This window comes from Neovison vison, chromosome 5 (genome assembly GCF_020171115.1).
Source record: "Neovison vison isolate M4711 chromosome 5, ASM_NN_V1, whole genome shotgun sequence".
NCBI lineage: Eukaryota > Metazoa > Chordata > Mammalia > Carnivora > Mustelidae > Neogale > Neogale vison.
Window position 1 is genome coordinate 37,873,267 of NC_058095.1, and position 21,556 is coordinate 37,894,822.

Sequence of the window (21,556 nt, forward strand, 5' to 3'; positions counted from 1 at the left end):
TAGGAATGCATCCATTTCTTCCAGATTGTCAAATTTGCTGGCGTAGAGTTGCTCATAATATGTTCTTATAATTGTTTGTATTTCTTTGGTGTTGGTTGTGATCTCTCCTCTTTCATTCATGATTTTATTTATTTGGGTCCTTTCTCTTTTCTTTTTGATAAGTCTGGCCAAGGGTTGATCAGTCTTACTAATTCTTTCAAAGAACCAGCTCCTAGTTTCATTGATTTGTTTTGCTTTTTTTCTTTCTTTCTTTCTTTCTTTCTTTCTTTCTTTCTTTTTTTTTTTGGTTTCTAATTCATTGATTTCTGCTCTGATCTTTATTATTTCTCTTCTACTGCTGGATTTAGGCTTTCTTTGTTGTTTTTTCTTCAGCTCCTTTCCGTGTAAGGTTAGGTTGTGTTTTTGAGACCTTTCTTATTTCTTGAGAAAGGTTTGTATCACTGTGTATTTTCCTCTCAGGACTGCCTTGCTGTGTCCCACAGATTTTGAACTGCTGTGTTTTCATTATCATTTGTTTTCATGAATTTTTCCAATTCTTCTTTAATTTCCTGGTTGACCTATTCATTCTTTAGAAGGATATTCTTTAGTCTCCATGTAATTGGGTTCTTTCCAAATTTCCTCTGTGGTTGAGTTCTAGCTTCAGAGCATTGTGGTCTGAAAATATGCAGGGAATGATCCCAGTCTTTTGATACCAGTTGAGACCTGATTTATGACCCAGGATGTGATCTACTCTGGAAAATGTTCCATGTGCACTAGAGAAGAATGTGTATTCTATTGCTTTAGGGTGGAATGTTCTGAATATATCTGTGATGTCCATCTGGTCCATTGTGTCATTTAAGGTCTTTATTTCCTTGTTGATCTTTTGCTTGGATTATCTGTCCGTTTCAGTGAGGGGAGTGTTAAAGTCCCCTTATTGTTGATGTGTTTCTTTGATTTTGTTATTAATTGGTTTATATAGTTGGTTGCTCCCATGTTAGGGGCATAGATATTTAAAATTATTAGATCTTCTTGTTGGACAGACCCTTTGAGTATGATATACTGTCTTTCCTTATCTCTTATTATAGTCTTTGGCTTAAAATCTAATTAATCTGATATAAGGATTGCTACCCCAGCTTTCTTTTGATGTCCATTAGCATGGTAAATTGTTTTCCACCCCCGCACTTTAAATCTGGAAGTGTCTTTGGGTCTAAAATGAGTTTCTTGTAGACAGCATATTGATGAGTTTTGATTTGTTTTTGTTTTTAAGATTTTATTTATTTCTTTGACAGATAGAGATCACAAATAGGCAGTGAGGCAGGCAGAGAGAGAGAGAGAGGAGGAAGCAGGCTCCCCACTGAGCAGAGAGCCTGATTCAGGGCTGGATCCCAGGACCCTGGGATCACGACCCAAGCTGAAGGCAGAGGCTATAACCCACTGAGCCACCCAGGTGCCCCGATTTGTTGTTTTATCCATTCTGATACCCTTTGTCCTTTGATTGGGGCATTTAGCCCATTTACATTCAGGATAACTATTGAGAGATATGTATTTAGTGCCATTGTATTGTCTGTAAGGTGACTATAACTATATATTGTCTCTGTTCCTTTCTGATCTACTACTTTTAGACTCTTTCTTTGCTTAGAGGACTCCTTTCAATATTTCCTGTAGAGCTGGTTTGGTGTTTACAAATTCTTTTAGTTTTTGTTTGTCCTGGAAGCTTTTTATTTCTCCTTCTATTTTCAGTGATAGCCTAGCTGGATATAATGTTCATGGCTGCATGTTTTTCTCGTTTAGTGCTCTGACTATATCATGCCAGTTCTTTATGGCCTGCCAGGTCTCTGTGGATAAGTCTGCTGCCAATCTAATATTTTTACCATTGCATGTTACGGACTTTTTGTCCCGGACTGCTTTCAGGATTTTCTCTTTGTTGCTAAGACTTGTAAATTTTACTATTAGATGACGGGGTATGGACCTATTCTTACTGATTTTGAGGGGGGTTCTCTGCGCCTCCTGGATTTTGGTGCTTTTTCCCTTTGCCATATTAGGGAAATTCTCTACAATAATTCTCTCCAATATACCTTCTGCTCCCCACTCTCTTTCTTCTTCTTCTGGAATCCCAATTATTCTAATATTATTTCGTCTTGTGTTATCACTCATCTCTCGAATTCTCCTCTTGTGGTCTAGTAGTTGTTTGTCTCTCTTTTGCTCAGCTTCTTTATTCTCTGTCATTTGGTCTTCTATATCACTAATTTCTCTCTTCTGCCTCATTTATCCTAGGAATAAGAGCCTCCATTTTTTAATTGCAACTCATTAATAGCTTTTTTGATTTCAGCTTGGTTAGATTTTAGTTCTTTCATTTCTCCAGAAGGGCTTTTATTTCTCTTATTTTCTCTTATTTCTTGCCTTTATCGAGCCCAGCTAGCCCCTTGAGAATCATCATTCTGAACTCTAGATCTGACATATTACCAATGTCCGTATTGATTATGTCCCTAGCCTTTGGTACTGTCTCTTGTTCTTTTTTTGTGGTGAGTTTTCCACCTTGTCATTTTATCCAAATAAGAATATATGAAGGAGCGAATAAAATATTAAAATTTTGGCAAAGACCCCAGGAAAATGTGCTTTAACCAAATCAGAAGAGACCCCAAATCGTGGGGGGAAGAAAAGGGGTAAAAAGAAGTTCAGAAAAAAGAAAAAAAATTTAAAAAGAAAAAAAATAAAGAAAACATATAAAAAAGAAAATATATATATTAGACTGGTGAATAGAACAGGGTCACCCACTTAATTTGGGGAGTATTTTGGTCTCTTAGAAGAAACTACCTCCCAAAATTATAAAGAATGAGAAACATATATAAGGGTAAACACGATGAAGGTATGGAATAGGACTATAAAGGTGAATTTTTTTTTTTTTAATTTCCAAAAAAGGAGTTGATAAGATAAGCTGGTTGGGAGAATAAAGAAAAAGAAAGTGGAGAGAATTTGCTGAGGCTGGAGACTAGAACAAATCCCTGTGCTAGATTTAGGGTATATTTTGATCTAGTAGAAGTTGTATCCCAAATTTTTTTCGAAGAAAGAACCCTATGTGTATACAAAAAATAAAGTTAGATACAATGAAGGATGAAATATGACTATAATAATGAAGGTTCAAAAAAGATTTTTTTAATGAAAGGTATTAAGATAAACTAAACAAAAGAGGAAAGAGTAAAAGTTTAAAAAAATTTTAGCATAAGAAAAAGTAAAATTTAAGGGACACCTGGGTGGCTCAGTTGGTTGAGCAGCTGCCTTCTGCTCAGGTCAGGATCCCAGCATCCTGGTATCGAGTCCTACATCAGGCTCCTTGCTCAGCAGGGAGTCTGCTTCTCCCTCTGCTTCTGCCTGTGCTCATTCTCTCTGACAAATAAATAAATAAAATCTTTAAAAAAAAAAGAAAGTAAAAAGTAAAATTTTAAAAAATTAATTAACTTTGCAAAACGAAGGAATCATGGGGAGAAAGCCATGAATTCCATGCTTTGCTTTTTCCTCCTCTGGAATTACGCTGTTCTCCTTGGTAAGTGAACTTGGTCTTGGCTGGATTTCTTGCTGATCTTCTGGCAGAAGGGCCTGTTATAGTGATTCTCAAGTGTCTTTGCCCAAGGGGGAATTGCCCGCCCTTACCAGGGGACAGGCTAAGTAATCGGCTTGGGTTAGCTTTTAGGAGCTTTTGTTCCCAGAATGCTTTCCGTAGAGTTCCGGAGGACGGGAATGAAAATGGCGGCCTCCCAGTCTCTGGCCCAGAGGAGCCGAGAGCTCGTGGCCCTACTCCTCAGTGTGCCCTCAGAGGAAAGCGCTCAATCACTCCTGTGTCCCTGGTCTCTGGCACACAGCCCCACCTGGAGTCTCCAAACCCCACAGATCCCTGTGCTCTTCCAGGGGGGGTCTCCCCGGATTTTGTAGGGTCCCTGCTCACAGAGCAGTGGCCTATGCCATGGATCACAATTTAAGGTAACCCCCGAGTTGAGCTCTGTGACACTCAGACATCCCCGATCCTTCTGTGACCCCATGGGACCTGAGACCATGCTGTCCCCCTGTCGGCTTCACCCCAGCTTAGCCTCTGGAGTGATGCCCCTCAGTGGAGTTGACTTTTTTTTTTTTTTTTTTTTAAGATTTTATTTATTTATTTGACAGAGATCACAAGTAGGCAGAGAGAGAGCGAGGAGGAAGCAGGTTCCGGAGCTGACTTTTAAAGTTCTGATTTTGGGCTCTGTTGCTCCGCCACTTGCCAGGAGGTGGCCCCTCCCCCCGCTTTGGAGTCACTTCTCCGGCAGTCCTGTCTTTCAGAAAGTGGTCGATTTTCTGTTTCTAGAATTACTGCTCTTCTTCTCTTCTATCTCCTGTTGGATTTGTAGTATTTGGAATTGTTTGATAAGCTATCTAGCTGATCTCCTGCTACCTGATGTCATCTCAGTCTGCTACTTCTCTGCCATCTTAACTCCTCCCTCCTTGGAAAGTGGTATTTCTCCATTTATTCTGATCATCTCTCATATATACTTCAGAGTTTTAGTTTTCTTCATCTAAAATCTGTATATGTCTTATTATATTCATTTCTAGATAGGTTATAACTTTGGTTGCTATTATGAATGGGTTTCTTCCCCCCGCCCCCCAATAATATTTTCTAATTATTTGTCACTTTTAGGAATACTATTGGTTTTTACATGTTTGTCTTGTATTCAATCCACTTAATGAAATTTTTAAATTTTAAGTTTTTCAGTCATTTATCTTGAATTTCTAAGTAGATGATCATATTATCAGCAAATAATTATAGTTTGTTTATTCCTTTTTTGCTTATTTACTTTTCATTTTTCATTGTCTAGGCTAGGATCTCAGAACAATGCTAACTAATAGTGGTAATAGAGTTTTTGAAATGTTTTCAACTCTGTTTAGGAATTCCTTTCGTTTTCTCAAGTACAGTACTTGCTATTTATTTTTTTATAGATTTTTTTTTTTTTTTTTTTTAGAGAACAAGAAAGAGAAAGTGTGAGCACAGGAGCAGGAGGGGTAGAAGGAGAGGGAGAAAGAATCTTAACCAGACTTTGTGCTGAGCGCGGAGCCAGACGCAGGGCTCGATCTCATGATCCTTACATCTCTACCTGAGCCAAAACCAAGTCAGACTCAAAATCACCTGTGCCACATGGCACCCCTGCTGTATGTTTTAATTGTTTTTACGAAGTTAAAAGATTCATCCTTCTATTGCTTATAATTACTGTGTACAGTAAGTACCACTGTTACTCTGTGTGGGATATCGTTCTAATTATTCTAAGTCACATGTGCATTAACTCACTTAATCCCAACAACTCTAAGGCAAATTATTTTTATCCCCAATTTACAAGTAGATAAATGGAGGCACAGGGTATTAAACAGCGTTCTCAGAGTTTTACAGTGGTAATTGGCAGAGTCAAGAACTTGAACCACAGAGCCTATGGCTTTCACCGTTGCACCAAAGGACCTTTTTTCTACTTACTAAGAGGTTCTTTGTTTATTTATCAAGAAGTTGTATGGAATTACGCTTTTTGGCATCTCTCAAAATGATCATGTTATTTGTTCAATTATTTTAACTTTAAAGAATTACATTCCTTATCTAATGATGACCATTCTCAAAATAGTAGAATGAATCCTGTTTGGTTTTGATAATTTATATATTTTTTAAGCTTAACTGCCATATTCAGTTTGCTAATTTTTTTAAAAGATTTTATTTATTTATTTGATAGAGATCATAAGTGGGCAGAGAGATAGGCAGAGAGAGAAGGGGGGGAAGCAAGCTCTCTGCTGAGCAGAGAGCCCGATGCGGGGCTCAATCCCAGGACCCTGAGATCATGACCTGAGTTGAAGGCAGAGGTGTAACCCACTGAGCCACCCAGGCACCCCTGCTAATATTTTAGTTAGCATTCTTTACTATTATAGTCATAAGTAAAATTGAGTTGTATTTTTGTTACATTATCCTTAACCCATTTGAATTCCAATTTTATGCCAGCCTTATGGAATAAATTCAGAAGCTTTTGTCCTTTTCTATGCTACGAAATTTTTTTTTATTTTATTTTTTTTCAGTGTTCCAAAATTCATTGTTTTTGCACAACACCCAGTGGTCCATGCAATACATGCCCTCCTTAATACCCACCACCAGGCTCACCCAACCCCACACTCTCCTCCCCTCCAAAACCCTCAGTTTGTTTCTCAACAGAGTCCACAGTCTCTCTTGGTTTGTCTCCCCCTCCGATTTCCCCCCACTCACTGCTCCTCTCCATCACCCAGTGTCTTCCGTGTTTTAACATCTTGTCTGCTGTTTAAAAGTTTAATGAGGGGCACCTGGGTGGCTCAGTGGGTTAAAGCCTCTGCCTTCAGCTCAGGTCATGATCCCAGGGTCCTGGGATCAAGCCCCACATCCGGCTCTCTGCTCTGACGGGAGCCTGCTTCCTTCTTTCTCTGCCTGCCTCTCTGCCTGCCTCTCTGCCTACTTGTGATCTCTGTCTGCCCAATAAATAAAAAATAAGTAAGTATTTAAAAGTTTAATGAAACTCATTCATAAAACCATTTAGTAGTTCTTTCAGGGACAGAACTTTAACAGCCTGTTTAATTTCAATGTGTTATTGGTCTCTGGGCACTTTGGGAGACTCCGGTGGTTAAGCATCTGCCTTTGGCTCGATCAACTCCCACATAGGGCCCCCTGCTCAGTGGACCCCTGCTTCTCCCTCTCCCAATGCTGCTCTCCCTCCTTGTGCTCTCTCTGTCAAATAAATAAATGTGCACTCTCTATCATAAATAAATAAAATCTTAAAGGAAAAAAAGTGTTTATTGGTCTCCTATTTCTCCGTTTTAAACCAGTTTTCATAATTAATTTTCCTTGAAAATTACTCATTTTATTAGATATTTAAATTTATTGGTATGAAGTCACTTATTCTGGTCTCTTAAATTTTAAAAAGCCCTCTGAATATTGGCTGTTAAACCTTTTCTCTTATTTTGCTTGTATGTGTCTTCTTATTTTGTCGTTTGATTTGACTTGCTGGAAACTTGTCCATTTTATTTGTCTCTTCAAAGACCCTAGTTCTTAGATATATTTTATCTACTCTTTTCTACCTTTTTATTACATTAAATTCTGCCTTTGTTTCTATTTTAATAGTCTACTAACAGTGGATTATTGGTTGAGGACCATATTACAATTTATATATACATTGCAGTGGAAAAATTGGTCTTAGTTTTTTCTCACATCTTTTTTTTCAAGTGTACAATTCAATAGTTTTTAATATATTCACAAAATAATGTAATGATACCATTATACAGAATTAGCTAGAACACTGTCTACAACATCTTCATCACCCTCTCCCCAGAAACTTCATACCCGTGAACACTTACTCTCCATTTTTCCCTTCCTTTAACCCCTGGTAACCTCTAGTCTGTTTTCTCAGTATGGTTTTACTTCTTCTGGACTTTATATAGAAATAGAATCCTACAATATCAGGCCTCTATGTCTGGCTTCTTTCACTTAGCATAACATTTCCAAGGGTCACCCATGTGATAGAATGTATTTCATTCCTTTTTATGGCCGAATCATAACTTCATTGTATAGGTCTACCATGTTCTGTTTACCCACTCAAAATGTGATGGACATCATGTAGTGTTTTCCCACTTTTTGGCTATTATGAATAATGCTGCAAATATTCATGTACATGTTTCTGTGTGGACATACATTTTTATTTATCTTGGGAATATGTTTAGAAGTGGAATGCTGGGATATAGGGGAACTTCTTGAGGCACTGCCAGAACTGTTTCCAATGCAGCTGTACCATTTTACATTCCCACCCAATTCTTAATTAGAACCCAGTTGAGGGTTCCAATTTCTCCAAATCCTTGCCAACATTTGTTATTGTCCATCTTTTTCCCCCCCTTGTCTGTTGAGTTGTCTTGGCCTTACCAAAAATTAATTGACCATAAATGGTTTATTTATGGACTCTCCGTTCTATTCCATTGATCAATATTTTTGTCTTTACACCACTATACCACACAGTCTTGGTTTAGCATAGTTTTACAGCAAGTTTTTGAAATCAGAAGTTTGAGTCCTTCATTCAAGTTGTTTTTGGGTCTTCTAGATCTTTTCATATGAATTTTAGAATCAACTTACCAGTTTCTGCAGTTAAAATGAAAGACACTCAGGGCTCCTGGATGGCTCAGGTAAGCACTCAACTCTTGATTTTGGCTCAGGTCATGATCATCAGGGTCATGGAATTGAACCTCACAGTGGGCTCCTCACTGAGTAGGAGTAGCTGAGTATCTGGGAGTCTGCTGGAGAGTGTCTCTTGCCTTCTCTCTGTGCTCCTCCTTCCTCCTTTCTCTCTCTTAAAAAAAATTAAAAATAAAAATTTTAAAAAGACAGTTGTAATTTTTATAGGGATTGTGTTGAATTTGTAGATCAGTTTTGGGAGTATTGCCATATTAACAGTTAATATTAAGTCCTCTGATCAATGAACACAGTATTTTTCCCCATATTTTTTTTTTAATTAAGCATGAATTGGAAAGATTCAAAAATTTCCATCCTTATTGTCTTTAAGCAGTGTGTGATAGTTTTTAATGTGAAAGTCTTAAATTTATTAAATTTTTTCTTAAGTATTCTATTTGATGCTATTTGTAAATGGAATTCTTTACTTAATTTCATTCTTGAATTGTGCTTTGCTGGTCTATAAAGAGATAATCAGTTCTTGGTCTTGTGTCCTGTTGATCCTGTTTATTACCTTTAAATGCATATCTTCTGCTTTCTTTTTATTTATTTTTATTCTTTTTCCTAACTTCTTGAGTCTGTGCATATTAGGACACTTAGCTTCATTTTTTTCTAACTCATTATAAGGCTATACATTTTTTTCCTAATTATCATTTTAGCCAAAAACGTCTTGTGTATTTTAGTTGTGATTTATTTCTAATTCATTGATTTTCTTATTAATCCAGTAATTTATGATTTTCAAGTATTTGGGTGTTATATTTTTGTGTTAATACTTTGGCATTGAGATTGGAGTTCATATCTGGTAGGGTTTTTCTTTTGGAGTTTACTGATACTTTTCTGGTTTTGTTAAGACTGCTTCACAAGTAGCAAAGTAGGACTACTTATTGCGTAAAACCCCAAATAAACCATTTGGGACCAGATTGTCCTGGGTTTTTTGGACATAGTAGATAGAATACATTCCGTAAGATTACCCTTCCTCTGACTGCCTGTGTAGTGAATTTTGTGCTATTTTATCTGATTTGGAAATATTTTTAAATGTCTTTCAGCCACAAGTAAGAAGAGTAATTCACCCAAGCCAGCTCGGTCCAGTGTAGCAGGTAGTCTGTCACTTAGAAGAGCAATAGACTCTGGGGAAAATAGCCGTTCAAAGGGAGACTGTCAAACTCTATCCGAAGGTAAATTTGGAGAACTTAAAATATAATTTCATGGGTAGGTGTTTGTTATATAAAACTGATCTCATGGTGTACATAGGTTTTAGACCTTTAAAGGCACCAACGATGCTGAATCTTGTTTCAAAAGTTGCTTGATCTCACAAGAGAACAGACCCATCCCTAGAAAATGCAGCCGTTAGGGGCTCCTGGGTGGCTCAGTCCTTAAGTGTCTGTCTGCGGCTCACGTCATGATTCCAGAGTCCTGGGATCGAGCCCCGCATCAGTCTCCCTGCTCCGTGGGAAGCCTGCTTCTCCCTCTTGCACTCCCCCTGCTTGTGTTCCCTCTCCCGCTGTGTCTCTCTCTGTGAAATAAATAAATAAAATCTTTTTTAAAAAATAAAGAAAATCCAGCCATTAGACTGCGTATCTGGATTCCTTGATTTTAAAATATTTGGCATCAAAAAAACTGGGATAAATTTTTTAATTGGTTTGAGTTTTCCTGCAGTTTAAAAATGTTTATGTAGTGAGCTATTCTAAAGTGGAGACTAAAGAGCTTTCGTTTGTTTTCTTTCTGAGAATCCCTTTTCTTTTCTGTAGGCTCCCCAGGAAACTCTCAGTCTGGGAGCAGGCACAGTTCTCCCCGAGCCTTAACACATGGCACCATCAGTGATATTTTGCCGAAATCTGAAGACCGACAATGTCAAACTTTGGATTCGGATGCTGTTGTGGTTGCAGTTTTCAATGGTTTACCTGCTGTTGAGAAGAGGAGGAAAATGGTCACCTTGGGGTAAGTTCTTTCATTTATGTAATGGAATAATAGCTAATAGCTTTTGTTTGACACTTTTTAAGTCTACATTGTAATGAATAAAATAAATTTCTACTTTGTTAATTAGTGGACAAAGTTTATTGTATTAGAATTCATAAAGTATCAGAGACCTTTTTTCCTTAGTGGAATGAAATGAGATAGTATCAGACATTCAGTTATATTAGAGATCATTTTCACTAAAGACCCATATCCTTGTGTAAATTCTGCCTTGTGACTTTTTGATGTATGTGTCAGCTTTTGCTTTTTTTTTACCCCCTGTTGCCACACTTTTCAAAGACATTTGTGCTGGGCTGTTTTACGCCATAGGTCTTATATGCATGTTTTGTATGTAACAAAGCACTTCTGGCAGTTTTATTTTAACACTGCTTTTGTACTTTTATCTCACCTATTTTCTCTTCTCACGAAAATGTCTTTGAAACTCAGAGTTGGAATTTCTCAAAAGGATATATACTGTATGGCAGTTGTGACCTTTATCTCTCACCCAAGAAACCTAAATTCAAATCCCAGCCATGTCAATTAAACTTCCATCCATTAAAAAATAGAGTGGTTATGGAATGTGTTATCTGTGAAGGTGCTAGATGAGCCATTACTATCCACCTGCTGACCTGTTTATGGATATTAAATATATTTCTAAGTTTAAACAATGGAATAGTTCTACCTTGGAGACTTTTTGGGGGAAAAAACTTCGCATTAAATTTAGAGAGAGATTAACATCCCTAAGTTTACCTCATTTAAACAGTTAAAAAGGTCTGGATAATTACCAAATGTAAAAGAACAGTTGGTATGATTTAGTTTTGTTTTAGCTCTAGTTTAAGCAGTGGAAAAGTGTTACAATTATTTGAATTATCTAGTCCTTCCCATTACCTACCCTGATTTTATACATATTCCTTTCAGGTTGAAGCTACAACTAGCTTTTATGTTTTGTTTTGGAGATATTTATATCTGCCTTTAGTCATAGCAATTAGATGTATATGAACATAGACTTTTTTTCTAGACTGTAAAATCCTCTATAAATACCCGCAGCTCTTAGCTATTACCCTCATTTTACAGTTAATTGTATTGTTAGCCTGGCTTATGTGGTGTTTTCTATTGTGTCTTTTTTTCCTTGCCTGATTTAAAGTAGGTTGTAAGCAAAAATTTTAAATACTAATAATAACTGGTTCAAAAATGGAAGTAAAAAAGAATATTAAGTGAAATCACCCTCATCTTTGTCTCCCATCTGCTTCGTTTTCCAGCTCCTTGTCCACACATATCCCTGCTGTTTTTAATTTTTTATATATGCTGTGTCTTCTGTTTTTATGCATATTTAAGCAACTGTGACTGTGTCGCTTTTTTAATACAAAGTTTACACCATATTTTCTCAGTAATAGATCTGAAGTCTTTCCATGTCAATGAGAACATATTATTTAGGACTTCTATTTTTATCTTTTAATAAAAAATTTTATTGAGATAATTAGATGTTCACATACAATTCTAAGAAATAATAAAGAGAAATCCTATGTACTTTACCCGGTTTCCCCTAACTATGATGTTTTGCAAAACTGATACAATATGACAACCAGGATACTGACATTGATACAATCTGTCATTTTCTAGTCTTTTACTGTGGGTCTGTTCCTGAATTTAAAAAAAAAAAAAATACTTGGAAATCAGTATTAAACACCAGTGCCATATGCCATACTTAGTTTCATGCTCAGTTTCAGGACAAAAAGAAAATATATATTGTATCACTGACTAGTTATAAAAAAATATCAGGTTGTTTTCTCCCTTGAGGGCTAATGCTAAAGGAGGTCGTCTGGAAGGAATGCAAATGACTGATTTGGAAAATAATTCTGAAACTGGGGAATTACAACCTGTACTACCTGAAGGAGCTTCAGCTGCGCCTGAGGAAGGTATGGAATGATAAAGTTGGTGGGAGGTGGGAATAATGATTTTTTGTGTGTGTTGGTGTTGGGGAGTAGTTAAAAAAGTTATTGAAACATCCAACATGCTTGATCTGAATACAGCATTTATTGTACCACTGAATTTGATTTACTAGGACATTGAGCACAGAGGAAGGCAAAGTGGGTGACTGACTACATAAAAGGACATGTCTTACTTAGAAGGGAGGTTTACAAGTTGGTGGGAGGAATCTGCAGATAGTTCATCTGCTCATTCAATAAATGTGTTAAGCCACCTACATGACAGGCATTCAATTTGCTAGATATGCAAAGATGAGATTAGATATGTTCATGGGCTTAGGGAAAATGCATAAAGCAACTAATTATAATATTAAGTGTTAAGTACTTTGTCTTTTAAAGTCAGTCTTTTTTTTTTTTTTTAAGATTTTATTTATTTATTTGACAGAGCATGAGCAGGAGAGGTCGGTGGGGAGCGGGGGTGAGATGGGGACAGGCAGAGGGAGCGGACAAGCAGACTCCTGAGCCAGGAGCCTGAGATCATGACCTGAGCTGAAGTTAGACACTTAAATGATTGAGCCATGCAGGCGCCCTAAAGTCAGTCTTGATTAATATTTGTAAAATTTGGGGTGCCTGGGTGGCTCAGTGGGTTAAGCCTCTGCCTTCGACTCAGGTAATGATCTCAGAGTCCTGGGATCGAGTCCCACATTGGGCTTTCTGCTCGGCAGGGAGCCTGCTTCCTCCTCTCTCTCTCTGCCTGCCTCTCTGCCTACTATGATTTCTGTCAAATAAATAAATAAAATCTTTTTTTAAAAAGTGTGTAAAATATAGAACTCTTCCAAACTCTAACCATTTAAAAAAAGTCCTTTATGGTAACAGACTTCAACTCTGGCCCTTCATTCTCAGTTACATTTTCAGTATTATGTGTGTTCTTGCAGGTTTATCATTCTTTATCTAAAAGCATAGGAGACATTTTGTAATATTGAGTAGCAGAGGTATTTGGGGTTTTTTTTTTTTTAAGATTTTATTATTTACTTGAGAGAGAGCATGCGTGAGTTGGGAGGGGGAGAAGAGCAGAGGGAGAGAGACAGCTGACTCTGCACTGAGTGCAGAGCCTGACACAGGGCTTGATACCAGGACCCTGAGGTGGTGGTATGAGCTGAAATCAAGAGTCAGATGCTTAACTGACTGAGCCACTCAGGTGCCCCAGAACGTATTTTGAAATTGTTAGGGTCCGTGATCAAAGGAACGAGACTGATACAAAGCGAAGGTCAGGCAAAACTTTATTTCGTGCCAAGCATCAGGAATCAAACTGACCGGTCAGAGCTACCTCTTACGAAAAGGCGGTGACAATGATCCCGACAAGGTCACTTCAAAGAAGGCCGCTCCGGACGAGGCCGCTCTAGATGACGCTGCTCCGCAGATGAGGCCGCTCCATGATTGGAGCCGCTCCCAAGACAAGGCCACTGCTCAATGAAGTTGCTCCCGGGACAAGGCCGCTCCCAAGAAGAGGCTGTTCTGGACAAGACCGTTTCCCGGACGAGGCCACTCCCAACGGCGAAGAAGCAACGATGACAGCAACGATGACAAGGAGGACAACCCGGATGACACAGACTCTGCTCCCCACGATGCTACTCTGACAAGGCTTCCACCCAGAGGAAGCTACCACTGCAGACAAGGCCACTTGTGGTTCAGGGTGGCGAGGCATTTTGCGGCAAGGCTGCTGGCGTCTAGGGGCCGTTGGCATCTCAGGGCTGCTTATGCCTTGGGACCGCTGGCGTCCAGGGGCTGCAGGTGTCAGGACCGCTGACCGCTGGACCGCTGGTGTCTCGGCAGCTCGGGGCTGCTGAAGGCAGGGCCGCCGGAGGCTGCAGGCTGCAGGTGGAGGCTGGGGGCCGCCGAGGCGGGACCGCCGGAGGCGATTATAGCTCTTACAAGAGCTGTTACAGCTCCTCCACTCCACCGACTCTTCCTTCTGCTCTGGTCACAGCTCTCCTCTACTCCCCTGCTAGCCTCGCACAGCAACCTTTATGCGGTTGCTTGAGCCCCACCCCTATACAGGTGGCCAATTGGATCTCAATTCACCCTAGTGGATACACACATGCCGCACCGATTGGACATCTCCACCTGACCTGCCCCACCCCTAAATCCGGGGTCCACAAGCAAGTTCCTCTGGGAGGGGCAGGCCCTTACAGAAATAAAACTATGTATTTTAAAAAAAAAAAAAAAGACTGTGTTTTGCCATTTTTGGGTCCTTTATATGTTAGCTGAAAAGGATGTCAACTTTATTAATAATATTCGGCATTGAAATTTTTTTTCCCATTTCTCTGAAACACTGCCACCTTTCACTTCTGTACTCATTTGAATTTTAATGATTGCTGAACTGTAGCTCAAAGCAAATATTCAGGTGCCACCATTTACCTCTGGCTGCCCTGTGAGAGGGTGTGTGGGTGGTGGCATTTTTAGGATTTTCATTTAAAGAATACTTAACACTCTCCTCTAGGTTGATGCTCCTGCAGCAGCCAGCATTACTTCAGCAGAAGAGATTAAATTAAAAGGATTTTTTAAGTGAAATGTTGATTGTTAAAACATTAAGATACAAATATTTTGATTTAAAGTCTATAAGAAAGGGCGCTTGGGTGGCTCAGTGGGTTAATAAAGCCTCTGCCTTCAGTTCAGGTCATGATCTCAGGGTCCTGGAATGGAGCCCCACATCGGGCTCTCTGCTCAGCGGGAGCTTGCTTCCTCCTCTCTCTCTCTCTACCTGCCTCTCTGCCTACTTGTGATCTCTGTCTGTCAAATAAATAAATAAAATCTTGAAAAAAAAATAAAGTCTTCAAGAAAGGACCTGTAGGGATTAACTAGTTTCAATGTATTTATATATATTGATTACAAATTGTAGTGGCTTAAATTTTTGTAGCATATGCTGGAATTACAGCCCCCTTTTATTCATGCAGCATATACGAAATGCTTCTAATTTGCCTCTAATTTGTTCTCATTTGCTTCTAATTTGTTCATTGCATTTGACGCTGGTGAAAAAGTAATTCCTGAACTTGCTGTTTAGTTCAGTATTTCTTTAACTTGACACCATTGACATTTGGGGCCAGATGATTCTTTGTTCCAGAGGGCTGCCCTGTGCATTGTAGGATGTTTAGGAGCATCCTTGGCTTTTAACTAGTAGGTGCTAACAGTACCTCCTCTGAATCACAGTAATCAAAAATGTTACCTGGGAGGCAAAATCATCGCCATCTCAAGCAGTTGAGAACCACTAGATGAATGAATGACTCAACCAGGGATGACCACTCTCTTAAGAATCAGGTGTCAGTAGATCACAGTTTCAAATGGATACAAGGTGTAGTTCTCAGATATGTCGGTGGGTATATGTGTTGGGGTGGTGGGAGGCGTGCAGGGAGAGCAATTGAAAACCATCAGTCAGGTTGTCAGACTGTTTAATAGCCAACAGAAAATGATGGGTGCTCTGATAGAGTGTATAGGGTACTCAACAGGTATGGAATAATAAAACTAATAGGTAATATTTACTAAATCCTCATTATATATTAGAGACTGCTGAAGACTTTCCCAGATTTATCTTGTTTTCTCAACAAAGCTTTACATGGTAGTTACTTCATTATCCTGATTATCTCACCTGTAATATGAATAGGCTGAAGCCTAGAGTTGTAACTTTCCTTACCCAAAATCACAGAGTTAGTAGATGGAAAAGCTGGAATTTGAGCACAGAGCCATGCTCTTAACATCATCTTTGCTAACCTGGTTCACCCTTAGAAAGATATCTTAAGGGCCACCTGGGTGGCTCAGTCGTTAAGCTTCTACCTTCGGCTCAAGTCTTGATCCTCGAGTCCTAGGATCAATCGCTGTGTCAGGAACCCTGCTTAGCCAGAAGCCTGCTTCTCCCTCTCCCATTCCCCTGTTTGTGTTCCCTATCTCACTGTCTCTCTCTGTCAAATAAATAAATAAAATCTTAAAAAAAAAAAAAAAAAAGAATGAAAGATTATCCTAAGGGATGAGTACAAATTAGCCAGGTGAAAATTAGTGAAAGTTGAGGCCGGAGTGGAAACAGAGGATGGATCATGAAGAGTTACGTTGGATGTCCAGCCAAAATTTGGACTTTGTCCTTTAGGATCTAAGCAAAAAGTGAGATAATAAAATTGTGTTTTTAAATTCCTATTTTAGCTGTGTTGTAGGGAATGGATTTGGAGTGAGGAGAGGGGATGTGGAACTCTAGGGACAGGGAAACTGGCAAGAAGCATGTTAAATCACTTTTGGTGAGATTTGGACTTAATTTCAGCCTTCAACTCATAAATGCACAATGTCGCAGCACCCAGAATGCTGAAAGTTTTTTTTTCTTTTTAAAGATTTTATTTATTTGACAAATCACAAGTACACAGAGAAGCAGGTGAGGGGGAAGCAGGCTCCCCGCTGAGCAGAGAGCCCAATGCGTGGCTCGATCCCAGGACCCTGGGATCATGACCTGAGCCGAAGGCAGAGGCTTTAACCCACTGAGCCACCCAGACGCCCCACCCTGAAAGTTTTTGCCATCAGTTTCATTTCTTACTTAGAGCTAATCTTTGACAGCTTATCATAAACTAGAGAAAGCCATTTGCTTGGCAACATTTAGGATCTACCAGGTACTTGAAATGCTGAGATTTAGTTAAGTGGTTCATGTGACCCAGTAAGAAATTTTCTTTTATATAAGGAGCGGTATGATATAAAGAAGCTAGAGCTGAGTGAGAAAACTTGCTCTAAACACGCAGATCAAGAGTGCCATGGAAGTACAACCTTGTGGTTCACTGGTGTCTAAACAGCTTGTTTACCATTAGAGTCCCAGGGTAGGCACTGAGAAGTTACTGAGAAGGCTGGAAGAAGGGAATATAGTGGATGACAGTAGGAGCTCTGAGCCTTTTGGAATCTACTTTGTGAAGGAGAATGGGGCCTTACTCACAGATGTAGTAGTAGTATTCTATCAACAGGAAGCAATCCTCAAGAAACCTTTATTTTTCACACCAGTAAGCCTTAGTAGAAAGGTGAGTGGGTTTGTCTTGTATCCATGGTTGGGAAACACAAGACTCTATTTGAGCAGAATTCCTAAGAGAAAATTTTCTGTGTCAGATGCCTATAGGTAAGTCTGTCTGTGGTGTCTCTGTCACATCTGTCTGAAGAAACTTTAAAGTTTCTTTGTTGTTGGTTACAGGGAATTTGGGACTACTAAGGTGGTTCTCTTAAATGTTTGCGCACGTCGATGAAATAACGACTTCTTAGACATGTCAGGCATCAGCAGGCCTTTTCCTAAGTGGGACCATCTGGGACAACCTGGGTTAATCTTGTGTTTAATGGCTTGATACTGAAAAGCTTGACACCACCCCCGTCCCTGCTGCTGCTGCCAGTTGATACCCTCCCTGCAGAACCCCTAAAGTGTCTTCCTGTTCTGTCTAAGACTGGAGAGTGTGCTCTGATTGAGTTCCTATTTAAGTAGCACAGATCTCCTTTCGATTAAGTCAAGAATGTCAGTACACTGATCCCAGAGAAAAGCCATGGTATGCCTGTTAAAATTTTAATGGCACTCTATCTAAAAGAGGAATACAAATTCTGATGCTACCCCCTAACTGATCCCTTTTGGGATACTGGTTAAGAGATTTTAATAGAGGGGGCGCCTGGGGCACCTGGGTGGTGCAGTCACTTATGCATCTAACTCTTGGTTTTGGCTCAGGTCATGATCTCAGGGCATGAGATCGAGCCCTGCATCAGCCTCTATGCTGGGTGTGGAGCCTCTTAAGATTCTCTTTCCCTCTACCCCCCACCCCCAAAAGGAGAGAAATTTTAATGTAAGTTACAAAAACTCAAGTCAGCTGGCTTAAATAAAAGATATATGCTCTCTTGTATTAAGATGAAGTCTCACCTAACTGGTAGGGCAGTTTCAGGGTTGGAAAACAGCTGTTTAATTTCCTCAAGAACTCATTCCCCCCCATCTTTCACACTGCCATTCTCCGTGAATTGGCTTAGCCTCCCACAGGATGGCAAGATGGTTGCTGCCATTTCAAACTTCATACAGAGCCAGTAAAATTCTGGGAATACCGGAGGATTCGTTCATTCCATATATCTCTATCAACAAGGAAAATCCTTGTCAGAGCACCTTAACTTCCCAACATCCTCTTATAGCTCAGTCACCGGCAAAAAAGGGAAACTTGGCAAAGTCTCAACATTTGGTTTCCCTCCTTGACCCATTCCAAATGGCCACATGGAAGAGGGGAGATAGTTGGACGGTAGTGAAGTTCCATACTGAAAAGGAGCAAGGCAGGTGAGTAGTAGCGTCTGCTGCGTCAGGTGGTTGGTGTTTCCCCAGCGTCTGAAATGTGAGCACCTGCGAATAAGGGAGTTAGAAATAAGTGCTGTACTAACAGTCCAGCTTATAGGGGATGCTCAAAAAATGTGGTAGATGATTGATACAGAAATACTCTACTTTAGCTTTTATTGTAAGTTGCAGATTTTGTTTTCCACATTAACATCTCTGTGGCATCTTACATTTAATGATATCTTGTGATTACTATCAGTGACAGCCAGTTGTGTGAAAACCTACTGACAAATTCTGGTGAGGTTAAGAAAAGTGCAATATTTAGACTCCTTAGAGTTGGTAAAAATAACTAGTTTGCTTTAGGTACTAGTGGGGAGACATTGCAATATATGGGGCAAGGCACAGCAAAAAGCTTGTGACATCAGCTTGTTTTATTTCAGGTGTTTGACTTTATATGTATTTACTTCCTCCCACTTACTGAAGGCAAGGGGCTGTGCAGGACCCGTTGACTCAGTAGGCCAGCTACTAAGCTAGATGTGAGGAGACCAATTTTTCTTTGTCATTACATTCACAAAGTTAGGGAACCTCCCTAATATGTGTTCGTGGGCCTGTCTGCTACTGTATAAATAAATTTATGCTATACTTCATAGGAATCCCATGAGTGACATTCCAAGAAATAGGAAGTTTGGGAAGCAAAATAATTCCTAAATTGGCATTTCAACATGTAATTGTATGTAGTGCTATAAACCTTATTAAGAGTTCTAAATGTTACATTATTTGAATACTCAGTAATGTTCACAGAATTTTCTAGTGTTTGAATAGTCAATGTAGGCTACAGTTCTTTTAAATACTATAAATTTTTTAAAGATCTGTAATGAGTAAGGAGTTTGAAAATGAATTTAAAGAATAACAAGATTTGAGGAATTCCTGAGAATCCAGAGAATTCCATTTCTTTGTGAATCTTTCTGAAATTCAGAAACACTGGTGCCTGTGCCTAGAAATGTCAATTCAAGTGGCTTTTAGGATTTTCAGCAACAGTTTCATGAACAGCCACAAGGTGGAGGTGGTGCTTCGTGGAAGTAGCTGGTTTTGTCTCTAAGTATCACACTTGGCTTTTTACAGCAAGAAAGTGGTGGGGTTTTTGTTTGTTTTTTGTTTTATTTTCTTTGCCGAACAAGGAGATTTCAGAAATATCTATATCCAGCCTATGTCTTCTAAATATTTAAGGGAAAAGTAGTACTACACAAACTCCTCTTGAAAACAGAAGAGGAAGAATTTACCCATAAAGCCGTCTGGGGCTACTGTTCTCTTTGTTAACAAATTCTTTTAACTACAAGCTCTATTTCTTTAATAGTTAAAAATACCTATTCATGGGATGCCTGGGTGGCTCAGTTGGTTGGACGACAGCCTTCGGCTCAGGTCATGATCCCGGGGTCCCAGGATCGAGTCCCGCATCGGGTTCCCAGCTCCACAGGGAGTCTGCTTCTCTCTCTGACCTTCTCCTCACTCATGCTCTCTCTCACTGTCTCTCTCTCAAATAAATAAATAAAATCTTTAAAAAAAAATTTAAAAAAAATACCTATTCACATTGTCTTTTTTATTATTATTTTTTTTTACCTGAGTGACCTTTGGTAGTTGTATCTATCAAAGAATTTGTTCATCTCATCTATATTCTTGTTTTCATGAGCATCAAGTTATTTATACTGTTTCCTTATTATTTTAATGTCTGTAGAATCTGTTGTGATGTCACCTCTTTCATTCCTGATATTAGTAGTTTTTTTCCCTTTTTCCTTAACCTGCCTAGAAACTTTTCAAGTTTGTTGATCTTTTTAAAGAACTACCTTGTGTCATTGATTTCTTTTTATGTTGTTTTCCTGTTAACTTTATTTATTCTTTATTTCCTTTTATTTGCTTTGATTTTATTTGCTCTTTTTTTCTAGTTTCTTAATGTAGATGCTTTGATCAGTGAGAGCTTTTGCTTTTCTAATGTATTTAATAAATTCCCTTTTAAGCACTGCTATAGCCATATCCTCCAAATTTTGATATGTTGTATTTTTATTTTCATTCATTTCAGAATGTGTTTCATTAATTCTGGAAAATTCTCAGCCATTTTCTCTTAATATATTGTCTCTCCTTTGTTATTTTTCCTGTCTCTGTGGCAGTCTATTTGACACAATTGGAACTATTACCATTTAGTCCCTTAAATTTTTACCACTTTTTTATGATTTTCATCTCCTGTTTTTTTTTTTAATTTTTTTTTAATTTTTATTTATTTATTTGTCAGAGAGAGAGGGAGAGAGAGCGAGCACAGGCAGACAGAGAGGCAGGCAGAGGCAGAGGGAGAAGCAGGCTCCCTGCCGAGCAAGGAGCCCGATGTGGGACTCGATCCCAGGACGCTGGGATCATGACCTAAGCCGAAGGCAGCTGCTTAACCAACTGAGCCACCCAGGCGTCCCTCATCTCCTGTTTTTTAAACATTGTTTAATTTCCTCAGTTCTCTCTTTAAATTTGCTGACCTCTTTTTTGATCTTATTTAAATCCATCTATTAATATTTAAACTGCAATGACTTTATCTTTCATTTTTAGAAAGTATGGGTAGTAATTTTTATTTTGTGTGTGTGTGTGTAGTGATTTTTAAAAAATGCATCCTTCCCTTTTCTACATTTAACAGGTCAATATTTCAATTTATGAATATCCTTCTATTTGTATATCTGCTTGACCCTTATTTCGGGTGTTTGTTTTGTAAATTTTGATTGGAACATACATTTCAGAGATTCTTTTTCTGTCCCACCTACCACACCCCTAAAAAAAATCTTTTTTCCTCCCCAGCTGTGATAATATTATTAATAAGGATTGTGGGGGCGACTGGGTGGCTCAGTGGGTTAAAGACTCTGCCTTCGGCTCAGGTCATGATCCGGGGTCCTGGGATCGAGCCCCGCGTCGGGCTCTCTGCTCGGCGGCGAGCCTGCTTCCCCTTCTCTCTCTGACTGCCTCTGCCTACTTGTGATTTCTCTCTCCATCAAATAAATAAATAAAATCTTAAAAAAAAAAAAAAAGGATTGTGGAAGCTTCCCTCCAAAGGTGGTGTTTTTTATTGGCTTGTTTGTTTTTTAGTGCTTCAAGAGTGTTCGCTGATGTTTGCTGATTGTCTTTACCTGG

At 39.0% G+C, this 21,556-nt stretch overlaps 1 protein-coding gene across 12 annotated transcripts in view; it reads left to right on the forward strand.

Annotated features, from left to right (window-relative positions):
- The window catches only part of TRIM37 (tripartite motif containing 37), a 201,171-nt gene that overhangs the window by 164,024 nt on the left and 15,591 nt on the right, over nt 1-21,556 (forward strand). For 5 of the 12 annotated variants that reach the window (XM_044248560.1, XM_044248559.1, XM_044248567.1 and 2 more), the window contains exons 20-22: nt 9,262-9,390; nt 9,943-10,153; nt 11,948-12,084. In XM_044248560.1, coding sequence (XP_044104495.1) covers nt 9,262-9,390; nt 9,943-10,153; nt 11,948-12,084 — 477 coding nt within the window. The remainder of the gene's footprint in view (nt 1-9,261; nt 9,391-9,942; nt 10,154-11,947; nt 12,085-21,556) is intronic. The other 7 variants (XM_044248566.1, XM_044248570.1, XM_044248569.1 and 4 more) reach the window with 3 other exon arrangements.